General features: G+C 61.9%; 1 protein-coding gene across 1 annotated transcript; it reads right to left on the bottom strand.

The window, feature by feature from the left end:
- Positions 1-436: 436 nt before the first annotated feature.
- LOC142015206 (uncharacterized) lies at positions 437-23,476 on the bottom strand. Its single transcript, XM_074998623.1, has 5 exons — positions 23,050-23,476; positions 20,521-20,622; positions 16,351-19,052; positions 7,551-7,739; positions 437-2,707 (listed from the first exon to the last, which is right to left on the bottom strand). The coding sequence occupies exons 2-5, from the start codon at positions 20,585-20,587 to the stop codon at positions 521-523; spliced, it is 5,145 nt and encodes a 1,714-aa protein (XP_074854724.1). The 5' UTR covers positions 20,588-20,622; positions 23,050-23,476; the 3' UTR covers positions 437-520.

Raw genomic sequence — 23,476 nt, 5'->3', positions numbered from 1 at the left:
CGCACAGAACAACTCCTACACCTCCGCCTGGGCATGGAACCTGAGCGCTGCCGGGGCGCGGCCGGAGGGAACCCGCAGCCCAACCTCACGCCCCAGCTCGCCCCCCCCGCCCCCGAGCCCTCCCCTGTACGGCAACCCCTCCGCTCCAGCCCATGCCGGAGCCTGCCCTCCCGCCGGACGACAGGGTGCACCCGGCTCTCCGCGGGCCACGGGCTTCCTCCAAAGGGTCGCAAGGAAAAAAGTGTGAAAAGTGCTCTCCCATGGAGCCACGATCCCACCCATGGCCCCCGTGGCCCTGCCAATCCAGGGCCCCCCACCGGCCCCCCTTGGCTCCCGCCGATCCAGGGTCCCCCATGGACCTACTGATTCAGGGCCCCCCCCATTGGTCCCGCCCTGCCGATCCAGGGCTCCCCCCCGGCCCCCTGTGGCCCTGTGATCCAGCAGCACCCCCCACCCTCCCAAGGTCTCCTACTGCGCCAGGATCCCCAAGCGACTGCTAAGTCCGTTAACTCCCGCCCGCTCAGGCGTGCACTTTCAGGTGGGTGCGGAGGTGGGTGCGCGCCCGGAAGCGCTTCCCGCACTGGGCGCAGGGGTAGGGGCGCTCCCCGGTGTGGGTGCGCAGGTGCTGGCGGAGGTTGGAGCTGACGGTGAAGCCTTTGGCGCAGTGGGGGCAGCGGAAGGGCCTCTCCCCGGTGTGGGAGCGCTGGTGGATGAGCAGGTGGGTGCTGACGGCGAAGGCCTTGCCGCACTGCCCGCACCGGTAGGGCTTCTCGCCGCGGTGGGTGCGCTGGTGCTGGGCCAGGTTGGAGCTGCGGCTGAAGGCCTTGCCGCACTGCCCGCACCGGTGGGGCTTCTCACCCGAGTGAGCCCGCTGGTGCCGCGTCAGGTTGGAGCGCAGGCCAAAGCGCCGCCCGCACTGGGGGCACTGGTGGGGCCTCTCCTCCTGGTGGCTGCGCCGGTGCTGAGCCAGCTTGGTGGCTTCGGCGAAGCCGGCCCCGCACTCAGCACAGCGGAAGGGCCGCTCCCCCGTGTGCCCGCGCTGGTGCACCAGCAGGTGGGAGCTGACGGCGTAGGCCTTGCCACAGACGCCACAGCGGTAGGGGCGCTCGTCCGTGTGCCGGCGCTGGTGCTGGGCCAGCTGGGAGCGGGTGGCGAAGCTCTGGCCACACTCGGCGCAGGAGTGGGGCTGGCCCGGCGCGTGACGGGCCTGCCGGTGCTGAGCCAGCCGCCGGACGTGGCGGAAGACCCGCCCGCAATCAGCGCAGCGGTGAGGCTCCTCGCCCCGGTGGGTCTCCTGGTGCCGCCGCAGGTTGGCCTTCTGGCTGAAGCCGCGGCCGCACTGGGAGCACTGGTGGGGCCGCTCGCCCGTGTGGGTCAGCTGGTGCTTCGCCAGGTTTGACCGTTCGCTGAACCCTTTGCCACACTGCAGGCACCGGTGGGGCTTCTCGGCCAGGTGACTCTTGCCGTGCTGGGCCAGTGCCGAGGCAGTCCCGTAGGCCTTGCCGCAGGCTGGGCACTGGTACGGCCGGTCGGCCAGGTGGGCCTGGCGGTGCCGGTTGAGGGTGGAGCTCTGGCCGAAGGACTTGCCGCAGTCTGGGCACCCGTAGGGGCGCTCGCCCGTGTGGGTGCGCTGGTGCTTGAGGCAGGCCGAGCTGCGGGAGAAGGCTTTGCCGCACTCGCCGCAGCGGTATGGGCGCTGGCAAGTGGGGGCAGAGGGAGTTACGGGCTGGGTGGCTTCATCCCTCTCAGCCCTAGGGATGGGCAACGGCACCAGGGTCAAGGGTTCCCCTGGGGCTTTCACATCAGAATCCCCATTAAGCGGCTCCGTCTTGGCCATGGTCTTCCATGATGAGTGGCCCTCTGGGGTCTTCCCATCAACATCCCCTCTGGGTGGCACCACCCCAGGGTGCACACACCCTTCCTCTGCCTTCGGGCCGGCTGATGGCGTTGAGGTCGTGCATTCCACCTCAGTTTTCACGTCAGCTCCCCAGTAGGGAGGCGCCGCCTTGGCCACGATCATCCCTGAGAAATGTCCCTCTTTGGCCTTCAGGTCAATATACCCTTCGGGTGGCTGCACCCCGGTGGCCTCAGCCTCCTCTTTCTCAGCCTTAGGGACAGGCAGCGAATTGGCGGCCAAACATCCCAGCTGGCCCAAACCAGGAACGTCCACGTTTGGAGATCTTGTCTTGGCCGTAGTCGTCCACAGCGAAAGTCCCCCAGATGCTTCCCCGGCAACATCCCCATTGACAGGCTCCACCGCGGCAGCCTTCTTCTCAGCCTTGGCCAACGACGTTGAGCTCCGTGGTCGCTCTTGGGCAGTCACAAGAACTTGCTCATCAGGAGGCACCTCCTTGGTCGCCTCCTCCTGCTCGACCTTGGGGACACTTAGAGAGACCGAGGCCGAACGTCCCCGTTGGGCCTTCCCAGGAACGTCCATCCTGGGAGCCAAAGTGTTGGCCATGGTTATCCTTGCAGCCTGTCCCCTGAGGGCCTCCACAACAACATCCCCATTGAGACAAGCCCTCTCGGTGGCTTCCTCGGCCTCAGCCTCACGGTCGGTCAATGACCCTGAAGTCAGGTGCCCCTCGTGGGCCTTCCCAGGAACATCCCCCCTTGGTGCCGTCATCATCTTGGGAGATGTCTCGTCCTCATCCGGCGGACGTCTGGGCCCATGACCCGCAGAACCAGCAAAGGGACAGCTGACAAACTGAATCACCAGAGACAACCTGCTAGGCACGGACACCTGTCACACGACCCCCTGCTCCTCACCGCGATTTGTGCGTCCATCCATCCCCCCACCTGTCCCTCTCTCCCCGCACACCCCTCTATCCACCCCCACTCCTCGTCCGTCTGTCCCTCTCTCCCCGCACACCCCTCTATCCACCCCCACTCCTCGTCCACCTGTCCCTCTCTCCCCGCACACCCTCTATCCACCCCCACTCCTCGTCCACCTGTCCCTCTCTCCCCGTACACCCTCTATCCACCCCCACTCCTCGTCCACCTGTCCCTCTCTCCCCGCACACCCTCTATCCACCCCCATTCCTCGTCCACCTGTCCCTCTCTCCCTGCACACCCTCTATCCACCCCCACTCCTCATCCGTCTGTCCCTCTCTCCCCGCACACCCCTCTATCCACCCCCACTCCTCATCCGTCTGTCCCTCTCTCCCCGTACACCCTCTATCCACCCCCACTCCTCATCCGTCTGTCCCTCTCCCCGTACACCCTCTATCCACCCCCACTCCTCGTCCACCTGTCCCTCTCTCCCCGTACACCCTCTATCCACCCCCACTCCTCGTCCACCTGTCCCTCTCTCCCCGCACACCCTCTATCCACCCCCATTCCTCGTCCACCTGTCCCTCTCTCCCCGCACACCCTCTATCCACCCCCACTCCTCATCCGTCTGTCCCTCTCTCCCCGCACACCCCTCTATCCACCCCCACTCCTCGTCCGTCTGTCCCTCTCTCCCCGTACACCCCTCTATCCACCCCGACTCCTCGTCCGTCTGTCCCTCTCTCCCCGCACACCCCTCTATCCACCCCCACTCCTCATCCGTCTGTCCCTCTCTCCCCGTACACCCCTCTATCCACCCCCACTCCTCGTCCGTCTGTCCCTATCTCCCCATACACCCCTCTATCCACCCCCACTCCTCGTCCACCTGTCCCTCTCTCCCCGCACACCCTCTATCCACCCCCACTCCTCGTCCACCTGTCCCTCTCTCGCCGCACACCCCTCTATCCACCCCCACTCCTCGTCCACCTGTCCCTCTCTCCCCGCACACCCTTCTATCCACCCCCACTCCTCGTCCACCTGTCCCTCTCTCCCCGCACACCCCTCTATCCACCCCCACTCCTCATCCGTCTGTCCCTCTCTCCCCGTACACCCCTCTATCCACCCCCACTCCTCGTCCGTCTGTCCCTCTCTCCCCGCACACCCCTCTATCCACCCCCACTCCTCATCCGTCTGTCCCTCTCTCCCCGCACACCCCTCTATCCACCCCCACTCCTCATCCGTCTGTCCCTCTCTCCCCGCACACCCCTCTATCCACCCCCACTCCTCATCCGTCTGTCCCTCTCTCCCCGTACACCCCTCTATCCACCCCCACTCCTCGTCCGTCTGTCCCTATCTCCCCATACACCCCTCTATCCACCCCCACTCCTCGTCCACCTGTCCCTCTCTCCCCGCACACCCTCTATCCACCCCCACTCCTCATCCATCTGTCCCTCTCTCCCCGCACACCCCTCTATCCACCCCGACTCCTCATCCGTCTGTCCCTCTCTCCCCGCACACCCCTCTATCCACCCCCACTCCTCATCCGTCTGTCCCTCTCTCCCCGCACACCCCTCTATCCACCCCCACTCCTCATCCGTCTGTCCCTCTCTCCCCGCACACCCCTCTATCCACCCCCACTCCTCATCCGTCTGTCCCTCTCTCCCCGCACACCCCTCTATCCACCCCCACTCCTCGTCCGTCTGTCCCTCTCTCCCCGCACACCCCTCTATCCACCCCCACTCCTCATCCGTCTGTCCCTCTCTCCCCGTACACCCCTCTATCCACCCCCACTCCTCGTCCACCTGTCCCTCTCTCCCCGCACACCCCTCTATCCACCCCCACTCCTCGTCCACCTGTCCCTCTCTCCCCGCACACCCTTCTATCCACCCCCACTCCTCGTCCACCTGTCCCTCTCTCCCCGCACACCCCTCTATCCACCCCGACTCCTCATCCGTCTGTCCCTCTCTCCCCGCACACCCCTCTATCCACCCCCACTCCTCATCCGTCTGTCCCTCTCTCCCCGCACACCCCTCTATCCACCCCCACTCCTCATCCGTCTGTCCCTCTATCCCCGCACACCCTCTATCCACCCCCACTCCTCATCCGTCTGTCCCTCTCTCCCCGCACACCCCTCTATCCACCCCCACTCCTCGTCCACCTGTCCCTCTCTCGCCGCACACCCCTCTATCCACCCCCACTCCTCGTCCACCTGTCCCTCTCTCCCCGCACACCCCTCTATCCACCCCCACTCCTCATCCACCTGTCCCTCTCTCCCCGCACACCCTCTATGCACCCCCACTCCTCGTCCACCTGTCCCTCTCTCCCCGCACACCCCTCTATCCACCCCCACTCCTCGTCCGTCTGTCCCTCTCTCCCCGCATACCCCTCTATCCACCCCCACTCCTCGTCCACCTGTCCCTCTCTCCCCGCACACCCCTCTATCCACCCCCACTCCTCATCCGTCTGTCCCTCTCTCCCCGCACACCCCTCTATCCACCCCCACTCCTCATCCGTCTGTCCCTCTCTCCCCGCACACCCCTCTATCCACCCCCACTCCTCGTCCACCTGTCCCTCTCTCCCCGCACACCCTCTATCCACCCCCACTCCTCGTCCACCTGTCCCTCTCTCCCCGCACACCCCTCTATCCACCCCCACTCCTCATCCGTCTGTCCCTCTCTCCCCGCACACCCCTCTATCCACCCCCACTCCTCGTCCGTCTGTCCCTCTCTCCCCGTACACCCCTCTATTCACCCCCACTCCTCATCCGTCTGTCCCTCTCTCCCCGTACACCCCTCTATCCACCCCCACTCCTCGTCCACCTGTCCCTCTCTCCCCACACACCCCTCTATCCACCCCCACTCCTCATCCGTCTGTCCCTCTCTCCCCGTACACCCCTCTGTCCACCCCCACTCCTCGTCCGTCTGTCCCTCTCTCCCCGCACACCCCTCTATCCACCCCCACTCCTCATCCATCTGTCCCTCTCTCCCCGCACACCCTCTATCCACCCCCACTCCTCGTCCGTCTGTCCCTCTCTCCCCGCACACCCCTCTATCCACCCCCACTCCTCGTCCAACTGTCCCTCTCTCCCCGCACACCCCTCTATCCACCCCCACTCCTCATCCGTCTGTCCCTCTCTCCCCGCACACCCCTCTATCCACCCCCACTCCTCGTCCACCTGTCCCTCTCTCCCCGCACACCCCTCTATCCACCCCCACTCCTCATCCGTCTGTCCCTCTCTCCCCGTACACCCCTCTATCCACCCCCACTCCTCATCCGTCTGTCCCTCTCTCCCCGCACACCCCTCTATCCACCCCCACTCCTCGTCCACCTGTCCCTCTCTCCCCGCACACCCCTCTATCCACCCCCACTCCTCATCCGTCTGTCCCTCTCTCCCCGCACACCCCTCTATGAACCCCCACTCCTCGTCCACCTGTCCCTCTCTCCCCGCACACCCTCTATCCACCCCCACTCCTCGTCCACCTGTCCCTCTCTCCCCGCACACCCCTCTATCCACCCCCACTCCTCGTCCGTCTGTCCCTCTCTCCTCGTACTCCACACCTCTTGCCATCTCCCCATACACACATCTGTCAATGCCCCATCCAGCCCATCCCCACCCACCTTTCTCCCTATGTCCATATATGCCCTGGTATCCATTCCCTCTCCCTGCACACCTTCTGCCCCGTCCCCACACACCTCCATTCCCCTTGTGTCTCCCTCCATCCCCACCTCTAGCCCTGTCACCCCATACACCACCTCTGGCTGTCTGCCTACCAGCCTGGCTGGGCTCTTCCCACCCCCTACCCCCACGGGGAGTGCCCCACTGGCAGCCCCTCTCTGCCTCCCTTGCCCCACGAGGGATGAGATGGACGGACTGACAGAGGTGCAGATTTGGGGACAGGTGCGGGTCTGGGTAAGGCTCTGCAGGGGCTACAGGCCAGGTTAGGAGGGTGGAGGGAGGGCGGGTACGGAGCCAAAGGGGTGCAGGGGGTATGGGGAGGGGCGAAGGGGTGCCGGGTTCCAGGGGTATTTCTAGGAGCTGAGGGGTGCAGGGCTCTAGCGTGCCGGGGGTATGGGCAGGAGCTGAGCAGTGCAGAGTTGCAGGGGTACAGGAAGGGGTGCAGGGTTCTGGGGGTGAGGGGGGATGGGCAGGAGCCATGGGGTGCAGCGTTCTGGGTGCCGGGAGTACACGGAGGGGTGCAGCACTCTGGGGGCTACGGGGAGGAGCCGAGCAGTGCAAAGTTGTGGGGGTACAGGGAGGGGTACAGCGTTCGGGGGGGCTCGGAGAGTGGCACAGCAGGGCAGGGTTGTGGGGTGCTGGGGGCACGCGGCGGGGTGCAGCGTTCCGGGGGGGCTCGGGGAAGGGCGGAGCGGTGCAGGGTGGGGGGTGCCGGGGCCACGCGCCGGGACGCAGCGTTCCGGGGGGGCTCGGTCAGGGGCGGAGCGGTGCAGGGTCGGGGGTGCCGGGGCCACGCGGCAGGACGCAGCGTTCCTGGGGGCTCGGTCAGGGGCGGAGCGGTGCAGGGTGGGGGGTGCCGGGGCCACGCGGCGGGGCGCAGCGTTCCGGGGGGCTCGGTCAGGGGCGGAGCGGTGCAGGGTCGGGGGTGCCGGGGCCACGCGGCGGGGCGCAGCGTTCCGGGGGGCTCGGTCAGGGGCGGAGCGGGGCAGGGTCGGGGGTGCCGGGGCCACGCGGCGGGGCGCAGCGTTCCGGGGGGCTCGGGCAGGGGCGGAGCGGTGCAGGGTTGCGGGGTACGCGTCGGGGCGCAGCAGGCGGCGGGACTCACCCCGGCCGGGCGGGCGGGCGCAGACGCCGGCTCCACGCAGCATCCCCGCTCCGCACCCCGCGGCTCTGGGCCCCAGCCACAAAGCACCATGGGCGGAGGCGGTTCCCAGGCAAGGGTTTGTGGGAGTGGAAGTCCCACCGCTCGTGTCCGTGGGACCCAGGAGTCCCGGCTTCCTCCCCGCTCATGGGGCTGGGGAGAGAACCCAGGCGTCCTGGCTCCCGGCCCCGCCCCCCGGCTGCTACTGCCCTCCTGGGGCTGGGGAGAGAACCCAGGCGTCCTGGCCCCCAGCTCTAATCACGACCCCACTGCCCCTAGAGACAGAGGCAGAACCCCGTGGGCCGGGCCGCTCTGTGGTTTCATCCTTTGCCCCAGCCCCAGACTCTGCTGCTGTGAGCTTCCCCACCACAGTGCCCCAGCTCGGGAATCTCGCCCCTGCACCTGGCTGGGCCATCGAGCCCGTTTCCCGCCCCCTAACTCTGGCTGGAATCAGAGCCCCCCACCCCCATCTCACCCAGCAGTCAGTACAAGCTGCTGCCAAGAAAACTGGCCGCCGGGGGTCAGGAGGTGCAGGAATGACCTCCCCATCTGACCCCCCCGGTTCCAGCCAGGCCCAGGCCTGGTGAGAGGCCTTGGCTGGTGCTCGGCCCGGCCCTTCCAAATGGGGTGTTCTGGCTGCTCGTCCGAAACACCAAACCGGGGCAGGCTGGGGGGCAGGTTGGCCTTTTTCATGCAGTGGGGAGTTCCGCCAGTTAACAACCTGCTGTGCCCACAAGGCCCCTCTTGCTTCCCTCCAGCCGGGGCAGCCCAGCACCAGCTCTGCAACACCCCCACAAGGCAGGACACGCTCCCGCTGCTGCTGCTTCTTGGAAACGTCCTCTCCCTTTCCACCCATAGGAGGAGGGGTGTGCCAAAGATGCAGGTGCCCGCACCTTTGGCCAGCTCTCACTTCCGCCCTGTGCGTGTGCTCTGCAGAGCCTCTGCCTCTCTCTCACACACACAAAAAGGGCACTTTTCATCCCACAGCCAAAATACACAATTTTCATCACTAAGAGGAGTCAAAGTTCCAATCCTCCTCTCTCGCTCTTTCCCTTTTAATTCCAGGTTCACCCCCCACCCCGGCCTTGGGCCTGTTCCGTGTGTGCTGCTGTGTTTTCAGGGAGCGAGTACTTTATTTATAAGCTTTTTTCCCCCCACTTTTATCAACCTAAAGCTGCAGTTGTACACCGTGATACCACACACAGGTGGAACCTCTCCAATCCAGAATTCTCTCGTCCGGCAACCTCCGTAATCTGACATGATTTGAATTAGCCGGACACCCCCTCATCATGGACGTGGCCAAGTTTCCCATGGTCCCAGAAAGTTTATTGCCAGCCACCAGTCCTGGATCTCGGCGTTGTGGGCTGTTATTTAGCCGTAACTTACCCCTAAATGTCACCTACAAGCCCAGTGAGCGGTGGACGTGTTGGTAACGTGCTGGAAAATGTTGACCTCCTGTGGTGTGGCAAATTCTCTCGCCCAGCCCCAGTCTGGTCCCCAGGGTGCCAGACTAGAGAGGTTCACCCTGTTTAAGTTCCCCCCCCCCAGTTTGCACTTTGTTTAAATTTTCCCCCTTGCAGAAAACCCTGGAGGTGGTGGGAAGGACAGACAATCGGTGTTTAATGACAGAAGCAGGGGAGATTCGCAAAGTTAAAGCTTTGTAACCCTAAAAGATACGGACTGCCAGCATCCCAACAACCTCTCCTTCCAGGGAAGGCTGGCTAGTGCTCTGGCCAGGTTCCTTTGCCATTGCCTCACTGCACGGTGGGATTATGGATGGATGCAGGGGCCTGACAGGGTGCCAGTTGACACTTACCCACAAAAATCCAACCCTTGCACATCTAAACAGAGGCAGCCCCCATTTGCCTTCCACGCCCACAGTGGCATTTTTAAACCCACTGTTGTGTGCAGGGTAGAGAGAGAATCCAGAGTGACCTGGATAAATTGGAGGACTGGGCCAAAAGAAATCTGATGCAGTTTAACAAGGAGAAGTGTAGAGTCCTGCACCTGGGCAAAAGAATCCCAGGCATTGTTATGGGCTGGGGACTGACTGGCTCAGCAGCAGTACGATGGAAGGGGACCTAGGGGTTATGGTGGATGAAAGGCTGGATTTGAGTAAACAGTGTGCCCTTGTAGCCAAGAAGGCTAATGGCATACGAGGGTGCATTAGGAGGAGCATTTTGAGCAGATCTAGAGAAGTGGTTGTTCCCCTCTATTCAGCACTGGTGAGGCCACATCTGGAATATTGTGTCCAGTTTTGGGCCCCCCAGTATAAAAAGGATGGGGATTTGCTGGAGCAGGTTCAGGGAAGGGCAACAAAATGATTGAGGAGCTGGACAACAAGACCTATGAGGAGCGGCTGAGGGATTTGGGGTTATTTAGTTTACGGAAGAGAAGACTGAGGGGTGATTTAATAGCAGCCTTCAACTTCCTGAAGGGGAGCTCTAAAGAGGAGGGAGGGAAACTGTTCTCAGTGGTGTCAGATGGCAGAACAAGGAGCAATGGTCTGAAGTTACAGAGGGGGAGGTGTAGGTTGGATATGAGGAAAAACTCCCTCCCCAGCAGCATGGTGAAGCACTGGAATGTGTTGCCTAGAGAGGTGGTGGATTCTCCATCCCCAGAGGTTTTTAAGTCCCAGCTTGACAAGGTCCTGGCTGGGATGACGTAGTTGGGGCTGATCCTGCTTTCAGCAGGGGGCTGGACGTGATGACCTCCTGAGGTCCCTTCCAGCCCTGGGGTTCTGTGCTGCTTTCACCCCCTCCTCCCCTTTCTGAGCTCACATGCAGATGCAAACGCTGTGTTTTTAAGCACAAACTTTCACAGGGCCGCCCTCCCCCGCCACCCTGGCTCTAGCTCTGGGGGGAGAGGTGCCTGGGCCTCTACCATGGCAGCCCCTCACTACTGGAAAATCACCGGGCCAGCACCACCCGGGGAAGATGTCACGCTCTCCGGGGCCACACAGGGCTGTGCTTTCTGCCTGGTTTGGGGCAGGGCTCCCGCTAACGTTTTCCACCCAAGGGTGGAATAAATGTTGTCACATGCACGGAGGCATGTATGGATGTGCACCACCAGTAGAATCACAGGCTGCCAGCTGGGGGCGCTCTGCTAATCAGGATCCCTCCCAGCCACCCCCACAAGGGCTCAGCTGACCGGGAGGGCTGGGTGGGGGGTGGTTTTACTTAGCACCACGCGCTGGGCGAGGGAACGTCTCAGCGGCACAGCTTCGCCTGGCACCCCAGAGCCACGCAGAGGTGCCCAGCGCCTGAAGGGGGTCGGCTTGGGGGTCTTTGGGGGAGAGTTTGAATATGGGGGAGAGCAAGGCCAAGGCCGTTTTCTGTGTGAGAGCCCACGGCCACGGCCCTGCCGCTGCTGGAGGAGAACGGGGGATGTGTGCGTGGGTGGACGCCTGGGGGCATGTGTGGGTGTGTGCCTGGGTGTGCACCTGGGGGCGTGTGTGGGTGTGCGCCTGGGTGCACTCACCCCCAGCCACTTCCAGAGAAGTGCCCCCTGCACTCCCCTCGGGGCCTCGCTCTCCCCACCCACAACAGCCACATTCTCCAGTTTGCTCTTTCCAAAACGTCACCAGCCTTCTGCCCTTCAGCCACCACAGCAAAGGCAGCCGCCTCCGTCACCCCCGGGGGCTACGCTCCTAAAATCACAGGGCAAAAGCCTTCACCCCCGCCCCCGGCTCCCTCCGAGCACCGCAGGGGCCAGGCCACCGCTGCAGGCAGGCCACCCATCCCGCACAGAAGTAAACCAGCCATTTCCCAGGGCTGAACCCCCAGCTTCCCCTGCGGAGAGCAGAGGCCTGTGCTTTCCTGGGCAGAGTCCTTCCCCCTGCGCCTGGGCACACAGGAGCCACGGGACTAGTGAACCAGACAAAGCCAGCGGGCGGTTGTAGGGCACAGAGAGGCTGGCACACCACAGTCTGCTGAGATGACCGACTAGAGAGAGGTGGGGGCGTGGGAAAGGAAGAAAGAAAAAGAAAATAGCCATGTACATCGAATGAGAAAGTCAGAGTACACCGACAGCCAGAGCAGCACCTAATCAGACAGACAGACAGACAGACAGACAGAGACAGACAGACAGACAGACAGACAGACAGACAGTGTATTATTGATAGGACAGATTTCATGCAGCCACTGGCCCGCTGGGCTCCCGCTCAGAGCAGCCGTAAAGAGGTGAAAGCCCAGCTCACAGCCCCTTTGCCCCCCAGCCAGACTGGCAAACGGAGGCCCCACTAGCAGAGGTGGGCAGGGCGCCGTGGCGGGGTGGGGGTTGTGGGCCCCGGCCAAGAAGCTCAGCGGGCTCCTGGCTCTGTTTCTATTCATGCCATTTCCGTAATGAGCAAAACCGCCCTGGCAGCGTTGCCAGGGGCCCGCCCAGTGCTCCGGTGCGGGTGTGCTGGGCCTCCAGGGTGGCCCAGGCGTCAGAGGAACACTGGCCCTTCCAGGCACACCACCCCTCCTGGCCACTAGTCACACAAGAATCCCAACCTGCGGGGCTGCAACGCACGTGGGACACCGCTGGGGCGGATGGTGGCCCTGGCAGAGCCGGGATGTAAGCAGAGAACAGAGCCACCAACACAGGGGATATTCAGCTGAGCCCCACAGAAGTAGAGAACTCAACTGACTTCGACAGTCCAGCTGGCATCCTGGGCCAGGCCACCTCCCATGAGCTTTCAGAGGGGCAAAATGTTTCCTTCCTTTCTGCACTGGCCAGCACCAATTCCTGTGGGCTGGGTTTTTTGGCTGGAGGAAATTGGCTGGTTTAGGTTGCCATGGCGTGATCAGCCCCAGACGCTCATGGACGACAGGGCATCATTCAGCCTGGCCCATCATCTCATGGGAGAGCTAGAGAGAGGGAAACAGAAGCCAGGGGAAATCTTAACTGCATCGTCTTTGATCGAAGGATGCAAATCACATCCAAACGCCGAGGACCATTTCCATCAACATTTGAAATGTCGGCCAACAACTTCTGCAGCTTTTGGAATTTCGAGGCTTTCCATCAAAATGCCAAAGGGGTTGGATGGGAGTGGTCATTCCCCGGCTTCGGAGCCTCAGGACAGCCCAAACTTTCCTTCTGTTCAGCCCCCTTCAAAACGCCAGCCGTTCTCTGGAGAATTTTGAACGTCATTCAATTATTTTCATGAGAATTGTGAATGTCACTGAATTTCTTTCCACTCAGATGAAAAATACTAGTGAATTTTGTCATCGATTTCAAATCTCAAGATTTTTGACATTTCAAATTTTGATATTTATTTTCCATCCAGATTTCATTTTAATATTTTCATCAAAAGCTGAATTAACATTTTTCCCACCAAGCCTGTGCATGTCAGTAAAATGGTAAAAAGGTCCAATTTCAGTAAAAATGTTCAACATTTCTGCAAAAAAAATCCATGTTTTCAATTAATATTTCTCCATCAGAATTTTTAATCTTACTGATTTTTGCCTCAAAAATGTGAATTGCAACATTTCTCTCCCACCCTTCAAATATCAGTGAAAACATTCATCATCAGCATTTCAAATTCATACACAAATCTTTCTCTGACATTACAAATTTCTGTTTTCCTTCAGAATTTCAACTGTTGTTGAAATAGTTTCCTCACAATTTAAAAATTCCAGTGCATTGTTTTCATCAATTTCAAATGTCAAAAAAGCAGTTGGCATTTCAAATTGTGACTTTTTCATCAAAATCTTAAATCTCGCTCAATTTTTTTCCACTGAAATTTGAATTCCAACGTTCTCATTGAACCTATCAATGAAAACTTCCAATCAGAATAGCAAGTTCCAGTGAAAATGTTTCAACTTCATGTCAAATTTTGCTATTTTCCATCCCATACCAACAAAATTAAATTTCCATCTCAAAATATCACAAGCATTTCAACCACAACATTCCAGTTACGTTACTAATTCTGACATTTTCCATCGTATTTTGAATCATTGTATTTTTCCCCCTAAAAAAATTAAAATTCCAATGACATATTTCATCTATTTCAGTTGTCAGCAGAACCTTTTCATTGGCATTTCAACGTTGACATTTCCTAGCCCGGTGGCAAACCTCACTGAAATGTTTCCCAGTTATCTTTTGAATTTCGAGTGATGTTTTGCATCAGTTTCCAATTTCACCAAAATATTTTCACAGATATTTTGAATTTCAATATTTTCCAGCAGAATTCAGAATCTTTCCCAAGTATTTTCTATCCAGATTTCCCATCACGCGTCAATAGCTGTAAAATTTCACATGCCAGTAAAACTCACTGTATTTCAGGGAAAGTTTTTCAACCCCTCCCCCCCGCCCCCCCCCCCAAAAAAAAGTCAATTTCAAATTTCACTGGAGTCCAGGAGCGGAACAAAAATTCTACCCCACAAAAAGTGGGAGATGTGGACACTCCATCCTGTTTCACTAACGGCACTGAAACGGACTCAAATCTTTTCAAGCAGAAATACAACCCTGGTCTCTTTCAAGGGGGATCCGTCTGTTCTGACCTGTGCACCAGCCCGTCACCCCTTTCGCACGCTGAGCGCTAGGCGCTGTACGGACACAGAAGGAAAGAATTTGCGCCCCCCCAATACCTGCGCCATGCAGCTTGTACATGTGTCGGAGGCTGGTTGGGTCAGTCCCAGTGTACGGTAGAGCACGAAATGAAGGGGAAAGACAGGCTGTACACTGCTGGCTTTTAAAGGGGTCAAACCTCGGGGTTAATGTCCAGTTCGCCCCACTGCGGCTGTGCCAGTCCAGAGCAGCAGTGAAATCTCTTGCAGGTTTTCTTCCAAACCCACAGCGCGGAGGACAGGAACACCGGCCAGGGGCCCATCACACATCTGTCAGCCACGGCTTTCCAGAGCCAGAGCCTGGGAACCGGCTGTTCTGTTCACACCCTCTGGGGCACCCAGCCCTGGGCATTGGGGTCAGATAGGATGCCGGGTGAGCCGGGCCCTTGGCCTGACCCAGTATAGCCGTTCTAGCTCCCAGCTCCACCAGAGACAGGCGGATGAACGCCCCACCCTCACTCAGAGGCGGAAGTACAATATTGGGGCCCAACAAAAGGGTGAAAAAAAATCCCACCTGGGCTCCAGGCAAATCTTTGGCTTCCGACCCTCGTTTTTAACACTTCGGAGCGGGGGCTGGGGCTGTCGTAAGCAAGCTGGGGGTGGGGGGAGGCGTTAAACACGCTGGAATCAGACTGGAACCGTTTCATCTCTCGGGGACTGTTCACAGCCCCCCCACCCCAACCATTTGCTGAAACTGATGTCACCCCAAAACGCTTTGCCGCAACGGTGGCGCTCACCTCCCCAAACGGCACCGGCCGCAGGCACCACCTCCTGGGATGGCCGGGGGGCGCTCGCCCCTCGCCAGGCTCCACGCCCTGCCCAGCCCCATCCTCCCCTGCCAGCCTGGAGCCCAAAGGCTGGAATTGGCAGTTTGCAGGGCCCCAGAAAGGCAGGGGAGGGGGCTGGTAAGCAGAGTTGCTGGCACAGGAGGAGGGGTCAAGGGGAAGGGGGGAGCCTGGGGCTGGTGGGGTCTCCACTCTCCCCCCAGCAGCTCCGAAAGCCCCTTTGTCACACCTGCCACTGGCCGCGTTCGCCTGAGCAATGGGATGGTCTCAGGAGGTGCAGGCCATTCCCCGGAGAACATGCCCCCGGATCAGCCTTCCAGCAGCCGTCTGCTCAGCGAGGAGCCTGGTCTCTCTAGCCCCATTTCACAGCTGGGGCAAGTAAAGCCGAGCGCACTGGCGTGATATGTCCTAAGGCTGTCCAATGCCACAACCAAGCAGTCCTGGCTGCTTCCCGGCTTGGACCAGCTGCCCCAGAGAGGAAGAGACCTCGGTGAGCTGGGACAAGGCCGCGATCCCAGGCTCTGAGCACCGACAGGAGGGGGTATGGGAGACCCGTGGGTTCTCGGAGCTCAGACAAAGGCCAAAGGGGAAGCCATGGCCAAGGAGAGGGGAGATACTCCAAGCAGACAGAGGAGGGAGCGTTCTGCCTCTTCAGGAGGGGCAGGGAAGGGCTGGACCAGCACTGAAATGCAGCTGCCTCTGGGGCAGGGCAGCTGGGGGACAGTCACCCAGCACCACCACCCAGGGCAGGCTCACAGACCCCCACAATGAAATCAGATCCCCCAGAGAGAGCCAAACCTGGCCTAAGTCAAGTCCCCCTCATACAGCTCAACCCGGCCCCCCAGATCCCAGCCAACCCCCCCAGTCCAGCTCCCTGGATCCTAGCCCCATGCCTCCAAACCCAGCCCCCAACATCCCACCCCCCCCCGGATCCCAACCCAACCCCCCCCCTAAACCCAGCCCCACGGATCCCAACCCCCCAGATCTCAGCCTGACCCCTCCCAACCCAGCCCCCTGGATCCCAACCCCTCCACAAACCCAGTCCGACGGATCCCAACCCCCCAGATCTCAGCCTGACCCCTCCCAACCCAGCCCCCTGGATCCCAACCCCCCACAAACCCAGCCCCACAGATCCCAGCCCCACAGATCTCAGCCTGACCCCTCCCAACCCAGCCCCCTGGATCCCAATCCCAGCGCCACCACTGCACAAACCCCAGCAGGACCCCCTCAACCCTGCTACCCTAGATCCCAGCCCGACCCCACCCCACAAACCCAGCCTCTCCGGATCTCAGCCCAACCCCTGCAGCCCAGGCCCCCCAGATCCCACTGACACTCTCAAATCGGATCCCAAGCTCCCCCCACCTGCTCCCCATGCTCCAGCAGCCCCCCTCCCCCCGCGGCCTCTCCTGCCCGGGTGTCTCATGCCCTGTCCCCAACGTGGTTCTGGAGGTGCTGCAGCAGCACCGAGCCCCCGGCCCGGCGGGTGGGTGTGGCCAGGCCACGGCCGGAGGACTGGAGGCGGGGCCGAGTCAGGGCGCTGGGAGGAGGGGAGTCGCCTGCCACACGACTCCTCAGGCCCCGCCCGGCCACGTGGTTTCCTTGCCGCAGGAGGACAGCGGCGATCTCGGCACATCTCCTGCGGCTCTTCTCCCCGGGCCCGGCCGGCTCCCCGCTGGCGTGGCCCTCCTGGTGCCGGGCCAGGGCGGCGTCGTCCGAGAAGCCCCGCCCACACTCGGGGCAGCGGCAGGGCTTGGGGTGGGAGGCCAGGTGGCGGGAGAGACCGGCGCCCTCGGCAAAGCTCTGGCCGCAGTCATGGCACTTGTAGGGCTCGGTGGCCGGGCGCCGGATGAGGTTGGCTATTTCCCCTGAGCCCCGGTGGCCACCGTTGGGGGCAGGATCTGCCACGGCCCGGCCTCCTTCCTGCTCACCCACAGCCGCGTGGGACGGCTCTGCCCCGGCGTGGCCACCGTGGACATCGAGAGCTGAGCTGTCAGGGACGGGCTCTGCCTCGGCGCGGCTGCTGGCAGCTGGGCAGAGGTGGACGGGCTTGGCTGGGGGGCGGCCTCTCTGGTGGGCCCCCGGAGCCGAGCTCGCCCCGAGGCCCCGCCCGCAGTCCGGGCACCTGAGCTTCTCCCTGATGTGGTTCCTCTGGTGCTGGGTGAGAGCAGCGATGTCGCCGAAGCTGCGCCCGCAGTCGGGGCACTTGTAAAGCTTCTCCCGCATGTGGGTGATCTGGTGGCGGGTCAGGGCCGCGCTGTCCTTGCAGCTCCGCCCGCATTCGGGGCAGATGCAGGGGGCGTGGGTGTGCCGGTGCTCAGCCAGCGCAGAGCTGTCGCCGAAGCTCAGGCCGCACTCGCCGCAGGCGCAGGCTGCGTGGGCCTCCTGGTGCCTGGCCAGGTCCGAGCCGGCCGCAAAGCTCTGCCCACAGTCGTTGCAGATGCAGGACACGTGGGTCATCTGGTGGGTGGCCAACTCCGAGCTGTCGGGGAAGCTCTGCCCACAGTCGCTGCAGGTGCAGGACGCGTGGGCCTCCTGGTGCTTGGCCAAGGCCGAGCTGTCGGGGAAGCTCTGCCCACAGTCGCTGCAGATGCAGGACGCGTGGGCCTCCTGGTGCTTGGCCAAGGCCGAGCTGTCGGGGAAGCTCTGCCCGCAGTCGCTGCAGATGCAGGACGCGTGGGCCTCCTGGTGGGTGGCCAAGGCCGAGCTGCCCCCAAAGCTCTCCCCGCGCTCCTTGCAAGCCCAGCTCTCCCGGCTCCTTGGCGGCTCCCCGCCCCCCGCCCCGCCACAGCGCCTCTCCCCCTGGTGCCGCCGCAGCTCGGCCTCCTCGGCAAAGCGCTGCCCGCACTGGTGGCAGACGTGGGGCCGCTCCTCCATGTGGATGCGCTCGTGGGTGATGAGGTTGGAGCTCTGGCTGAAGGCCTTGCCGCACTCCCCGCAGCGGTAGGGCTTCTCGCCGGTGTGGGTGCGCCGGTGCTGCACCAGGTGGGAGCTGCGCACGAAGCTCTTGCCGCACTCGCCGCACTGGTAGGGCTTCTCGCCGGTGTGGATGCGCTGGTGGCGGATGAGGGTGGAGCTCATGCCGAAGCTCTTGCCGCACTCGCCGCAGCGGTAGGGCTTCTCGCCCCGGTGGATGCGCAGGTGCAGGGTGAGGTTGGAGCTGAGGCTGAAGCTCTGGCCGCACTCACCGCAGGCGTAGGGCCGCTCCTCGGTGTGGCAGCGCTGGTGGCGGGCCAGGGCCGAGCTGAGCCCGAAGGTCTTGTGGCAGGTGGGGCACTTGTAGGGCTCCACGCCCATGTGCAGCCGCTGGTGCTTGACCAGGGTGGCGCTGTGCCCAAAGCTCTTGCCGCACTGGGGGCACTCGTAGGGCTTCTCGCCGGTGTGGGTGCGCTGGTGCTGGATGAGCTCCGAGCTCTGGATGAAGGTCTTCCCGCACTCGGTGCAGCGGAAGGGCTTCTCGCCCGCGTGGATCTTCTGGTGCTTGACCAGGTTGGCGCTCTGGGTGAAGCCCTTGCCGCACTGGGCGCACTTGAAGGGCCGCTCGCCCGTGTGGGTGACCTGGTGCTGGAGGAGGTCGGAGCTGCGGTAGAAGCTCTTCTTGCAGTCGGTGCACTGGTAGGGCTTCTCGCCGGTGTGGGAGCGCTGGTGCTTGATGAGGTTGGTGCTCTGGCTGAAGGCCTTGCCGCACTCGCCGCAGCGGTAGGGCTTCTCGCCGGTGTGGGTGCGCTGGTGCTGGATGAGGTTGGAGCTCCAGCTGAAGGCCTTGCCGCAGTCGCCGCAGCGGTAGGGCTTCTCGCCGGTGTGGGTGCGCCGGTGCTGCACCAGGTGGGAGCTCTGGGTGAAGCTCTTGCCGCACTCGGAGCAGGTGTTGGGTCGCTCGCCCGTGTGGATGCGCTGGTGACGCACCAGCTTGGACCACTGGCTGAAGCTCTTGCCGCACTCGTTGCAGATGTAGGGGCGCTCACCCTTGCGCGGCGGCGGGGCGGGGGGCCGGGAGGAGGCGGCAGAGGGCGGGGGGCCGCAGGGGGGAGGGCGGCTGGCCTGAGTCCAGGGAAGGGTCCCCCACGGCCACTCGGCACCGGCGAGCTTGGCGTCCCGGGGAGGTTTGTCGTCCGGCGACAGCTGCTCAGCTGGGGAGACAGAGGTAAGACTGCATCAGGACTTGTGGGTTTCACCCTGGCTGTGGGTAGGGAGTGGGGTCTAGTGGTTAGAGTGGGAGGGGCTGGGAGCCAGGATTCCTGGGTTCTCTCCCTGGCCCTGAGACAGACATGGGGCTTAGTGAATTAAGGGGGCTTGGGGCTGGGCTAGGTCTCCTGGGTTCTCTCCCCAGCTGCTGGGGGACAGCAGGGGCTGGTGGTTTAAAGCAGGGTGTACAACAGGATCATATCAGGCTGTGAAGACAACCACATCCTAACCCCACCCACTGTTATACAGATCTCAAGATGGGTAAGGAAAACTTTGTTAACAGCGTTTCATCTGGCAGGCAACGCCTTCCCGACAGCTGAGGCTGCGGAATCTCCATTCTCTGCTGATTGTCTTCACTCTTCTACTGCTTCCTGTATCATCCCTGTCTGGTTTGTCATTGCTCCCGGCTGCTGTGTAATTAACTTTGCTACGTGTAAATCAGCGAAGGTGGTGGGTTGCGACTGGTGAGGTGATTCTGTTACCGTAGGCTATGACTGGTTAGTAAAACTGTACTAAAATAATAGGTCAAGGCTCAGCTAAGCAGGACTCAAGTACTGGGGCCCAAGAAGGAAAGAACATCAAGGGAAGAAAGAAGAACAGGACATGAATCAGGAGGGAAGAAGGAACACCTCAAGGAGGACTCACCCCCCAGGCCCTCCAAGATCCTTGAGGTGCAGCAACCAGCATCCAGAGAGCGACTTTGTCTGTCCCCACAGGGGAAGGCTGTGTGCTGCCTTTTACTGGGACCCCCTCTTTAAACACCCCTCTGGAAAACCCCCCTCCACTCATGCATCTGACGAAGCAGGTCCTGGCCCACAAAACCTCATGCTTCGAAATCTCTGTCAGTCTATAAGGTGCCCCAGGACTTCTTGTTTTCGAAGATACAGACGAACACAGCGACCTCTCCGATACCGATCAGGACCGGTGAGCCTGACACTATGCACGGATTCTGCTTTCTGGGCAATCGTAAACAAATAGAGAATGAGAATATGACTGCGTGAGGCTTTTGCAGCTGCCCTGACCTTGCAGGCCGGCAGGGAGTGACGCCCTGAGCCCTAGGAATTGGGGAAGGCGGGAGTTTAAACTGACAGGGTCACGCCTTGAGCCCTAGGATTGGGTAAAGGGGTGCGTGTCCCTGAGCATGAAAGGGATGAGAAATTTGTGCAGGTAACAAGGGGAGCTGGCAGCCAGGACTCCTGGGTTCTCTCCCTGGCCCTGGGAGAGGAGTGGGAACTGGGGGTCAGAGACATGCAGGTTACCCCTCCCCTCACTACAGGGCCAAGCAGGGCTCTGAGGAGCCCCTGCCTCACCCCACCATACCCCTCTCCTCCCCAAGAAGCCAGGAGCCCAGCCTCTGTTTACTCCTGCACATTCCCTGGGCTCGTCCCGCTCCTTCCTCATCTGCGTGGCTACCTCCTGCGGTCTCCCGTTCAGCCGAGCCCTGGCAATCCGGGGCACTCGACTTGGCGCCTCTCTCCATCCGGGAGGTCACGGCAGGAGAAGAAGCTGGATAACCTGCATGCAGAGAAAAGAAAAACAGACCATGGCAGAGGGAGGACAGAACCCAGGAGTCCTGCAACCAGCTCTAACCACTAGACCCCACTCCCTTCGAGATCCCCACTCCCACCAGGGCCTGCAGGATCACTCCCCGGTTGCCGAGAGGTCACTGAGCATTGGCTGCACCCCGACAGCTTTTTCCAGGGAGAAGCTGCGCACGCCGCCCAACATCGGCCCTCGGGGCTCGCAGCTCTGCCCTCCCGGGCTGGGCTAGTCAGACAAAATTTACAGCCCCGTCGGTTTCCAGGCAGGGCTCGTGTTCATAATCTTCAAAGCAATTAGGGCACATTAGCGAATTAATCCTCCCAACAGCCCTGGGAGGGAGGGATTCTTAGCCCTGCTCAACACACGCCGCCCTGAATCAGACGCTGAACTAATCCCCCAGGGCCATGTGGTGAGTAAGTGTCAGGGCTCAGATGCCGGCACCTCTGCGGCCAGCTCCCCACGCCTCTGTGTTCGGCCCCAGGACGCCGGGTCCCCGGCTGGCAGCAGCCTGGCAGAGGTGGGCGCGCTCCGGCTTTGCACCAGCAGGGCTGTGCTCCAAGGCCGGGCCTGACCCGCGTCCAAAGGCATTTCGCTGGCGCGCTTTCCGTGCCAACGTTGGGAGCAGTCAGGGGTTTGCTTTGCCTTCAGCACCCTGCAACTGCTGGTCTTCAGCCCTCAGCAGCCGCAAAGGCACTAACAGTCTGCGAGCATCCCAGCAGCAGCCTTCTGCCCGGGGCGACGGCAAAGCCTCGCTGAGACCAGGGGGCCTGCTGTGCCAGGCGCTGCATGAGCACAGGGCCTGTTTTAGGGGTACAGCGCCTCATTCTTCTCCCAGGAGTCCTGGGTCCCAAAGTCCTGGCTTTAACCCACAAGACTCCACCTCTCCAAACTACTCGGCCCCACTCCCCTAGAACCCAGGAGCCCCGGTTCCCAGCCCTCCTGCTCTAACCACTACACCCCACTTCCCTCACAGCACCAGGGAGCGAACCCAGGAGCCCCGGCCCTTCCCCTCTTCCCCCACAGCTACAATACACAGACGTGGGTGAGCGCGGACTCTTCCACCCAGCGCTGCCAGTGTCGGGGCGGCTCCTGCTCACACAGCCCTCTCTTATCTGGGGGCGCCAGCGTGGGAACTTGGCGAGGTGATGTCGTTAGGCGCAATGACACCCCACAGCAGCGCTTTTAGCCCTGTTGCCCATGGATCTCGAATCCCTGCCAGACGCAGCGGGCCTGCAGGACTGACCCGGACGTCGACTGCCACTGAAACCTCTCCCCGAGGCCCTCGCTTCTCGGCCCGCCCTTGGTGGAAGGAGAACGACGCAGCCCCCTCCTCTTTCGCCAAGCCTTACCGCTGTGCCCCTGCGGTGTGTCTCCTCCCCACAGCACGCAAACCCGGTGTGTCCTGCCCTGGAAGCAGCCGTTACGAGTCCAAATCATCAGCAGAGTCACTGCTTCCCAGGTTCCCACTCCTGCCAGGGCTGGGGATAGAACCCAGGAGTCCTGACTCCCACCCACCCCAGCTCTACCCACTAGCCCCCACTGCCCTCCCAGAGCCAGGGATAGAACCCAGGAGTCCTGACTCCCACCCACCCCAGCTCTACCCACTAGCCCCCACTGCCCTCCCAGAGCCAGGGATAGAACCCAGGAGTCCTGACTCCCAGGCCCTTGTCACTACAACCACTAGACTTTATGCCCTTCCCAGAGACCCCAGAACTCCCGACTTCAGACAAACCCGTGGGGCCCCTCCACCCACCCCACATCCGGAGACGCGCGCCCAGCGTTCGTGTCTCTGAAGACCCTGGAACACCAAACAATAATATTTCAGGCTGAACACCAATGAAAATATTCTTCAAGAAAAAAAACCTGTCGTTAGACCAAGAAAGCTCCACACGGCATCGCCGGTGTGGCCGAGACCGCTCAGCCCCAGCAGCTGTCCTCCGCATTTCCTCCAGCATGGCCGTGTCAGCCCCAGAGCGTGGGAACTGGACACAGGACTCCGGCCAAGGCCTGCTCGGGGCTGAGCGCGGTGGAAGAATTACTTCCCCGGCCTGGCTTGCAGCACCCCTGCAGAGGCAGTCCCAGCCGACAGCTGCCGGCTTCTCCAGCCACGTCACCTTGCGGACTCGTGTTCAGGCTGCGATCGGCTCTCACCCCCAAGCCCTCTGCTGTCGCCCTCACTCCGACGCAGCCAGGCCTATTCTTGCTGGCGCGTCCTACTGCGCCTGGGTCCTTCCTGAGTTTCAGCCTATTTCACGGCACTGCTAGGAGGTAGCTGACTTGCTGGAAAAGCCAGGCCTGAGGCCGCACTGATTGCCCAGGGCCGGAGCCTGATCATGCTGGGTTGGGCTGGAGCACTTCCCAGGAGGTCAGCCGGCCGGACGCGAGAGAGGGACAGCTCACCCCGGCCCTGAGGAGCTGCTCGCAATGGCTAGGAACACGCTGCCTTCTCCCGCGCTGTGCGGCGCTGCGCTGTTAGCGCCGGGCACGGATGTGCCAGCCGGTTCCCGACCTCGGCGGACGCAGGGCCGACTCCGATCCCCGGCGCCTTCCCATCCTCCTTTGGAGAAGGAGATTGGGCTGGGCCGGGCCGTCTGGCTCTCTCCAGCCCCAGCCTCGTCTTCAGGGGGCCTCGACCACTCACCCGCAGGACTGCGGGCACTGTGGTAGCTCCTGGCACCATCCGACATCCTTGTTAACACAGACAGGGTCCAGGCAGCCCTTCGCGTCCCAGGGAGCACGTGTGGAGCTGTGCGGCCGTTACGAACCCAACCCTTCACTGCTTCCCAGGTTCCCGCTGCCCTGTAAGGGCTGGGGATAGAACCCAGGA

The sequence above is a fragment of the Carettochelys insculpta genome, chromosome 6, assembly GCF_033958435.1.
Source record: "Carettochelys insculpta isolate YL-2023 chromosome 6, ASM3395843v1, whole genome shotgun sequence".
Classification (NCBI taxonomy): domain Eukaryota; kingdom Metazoa; phylum Chordata; order Testudines; family Carettochelyidae; genus Carettochelys; species Carettochelys insculpta.
Note: the sequence above shows the minus strand (reverse complement) of the source record. Positions and strands in the feature narration are given on the sequence as shown.

Excerpts from the sequence above, each read along its gene's own strand:
- LOC142015206 (XM_074998623.1), bottom strand. The coding sequence starts at position 20,587 with ATGGAGAGAGGCGCCAAGTCGAGTGCCCCGGATTGCCAGGGCTCGGCT. Across the intron at positions 19,053-20,520 it reads TGAACGGGAGACCGCAGGAG|CTGAGCAGCTGTCGCCGGAC; the intron begins GTAGCCACGCAG and ends CTGTCTCCCCAG. Across the intron at positions 2,708-7,550 it reads CGCCCGCCCGCCCGGCCGGG|TTTGTCAGCTGTCCCTTTGC; the intron begins GTGAGTCCCGCC and ends CTGGTGATTCAG.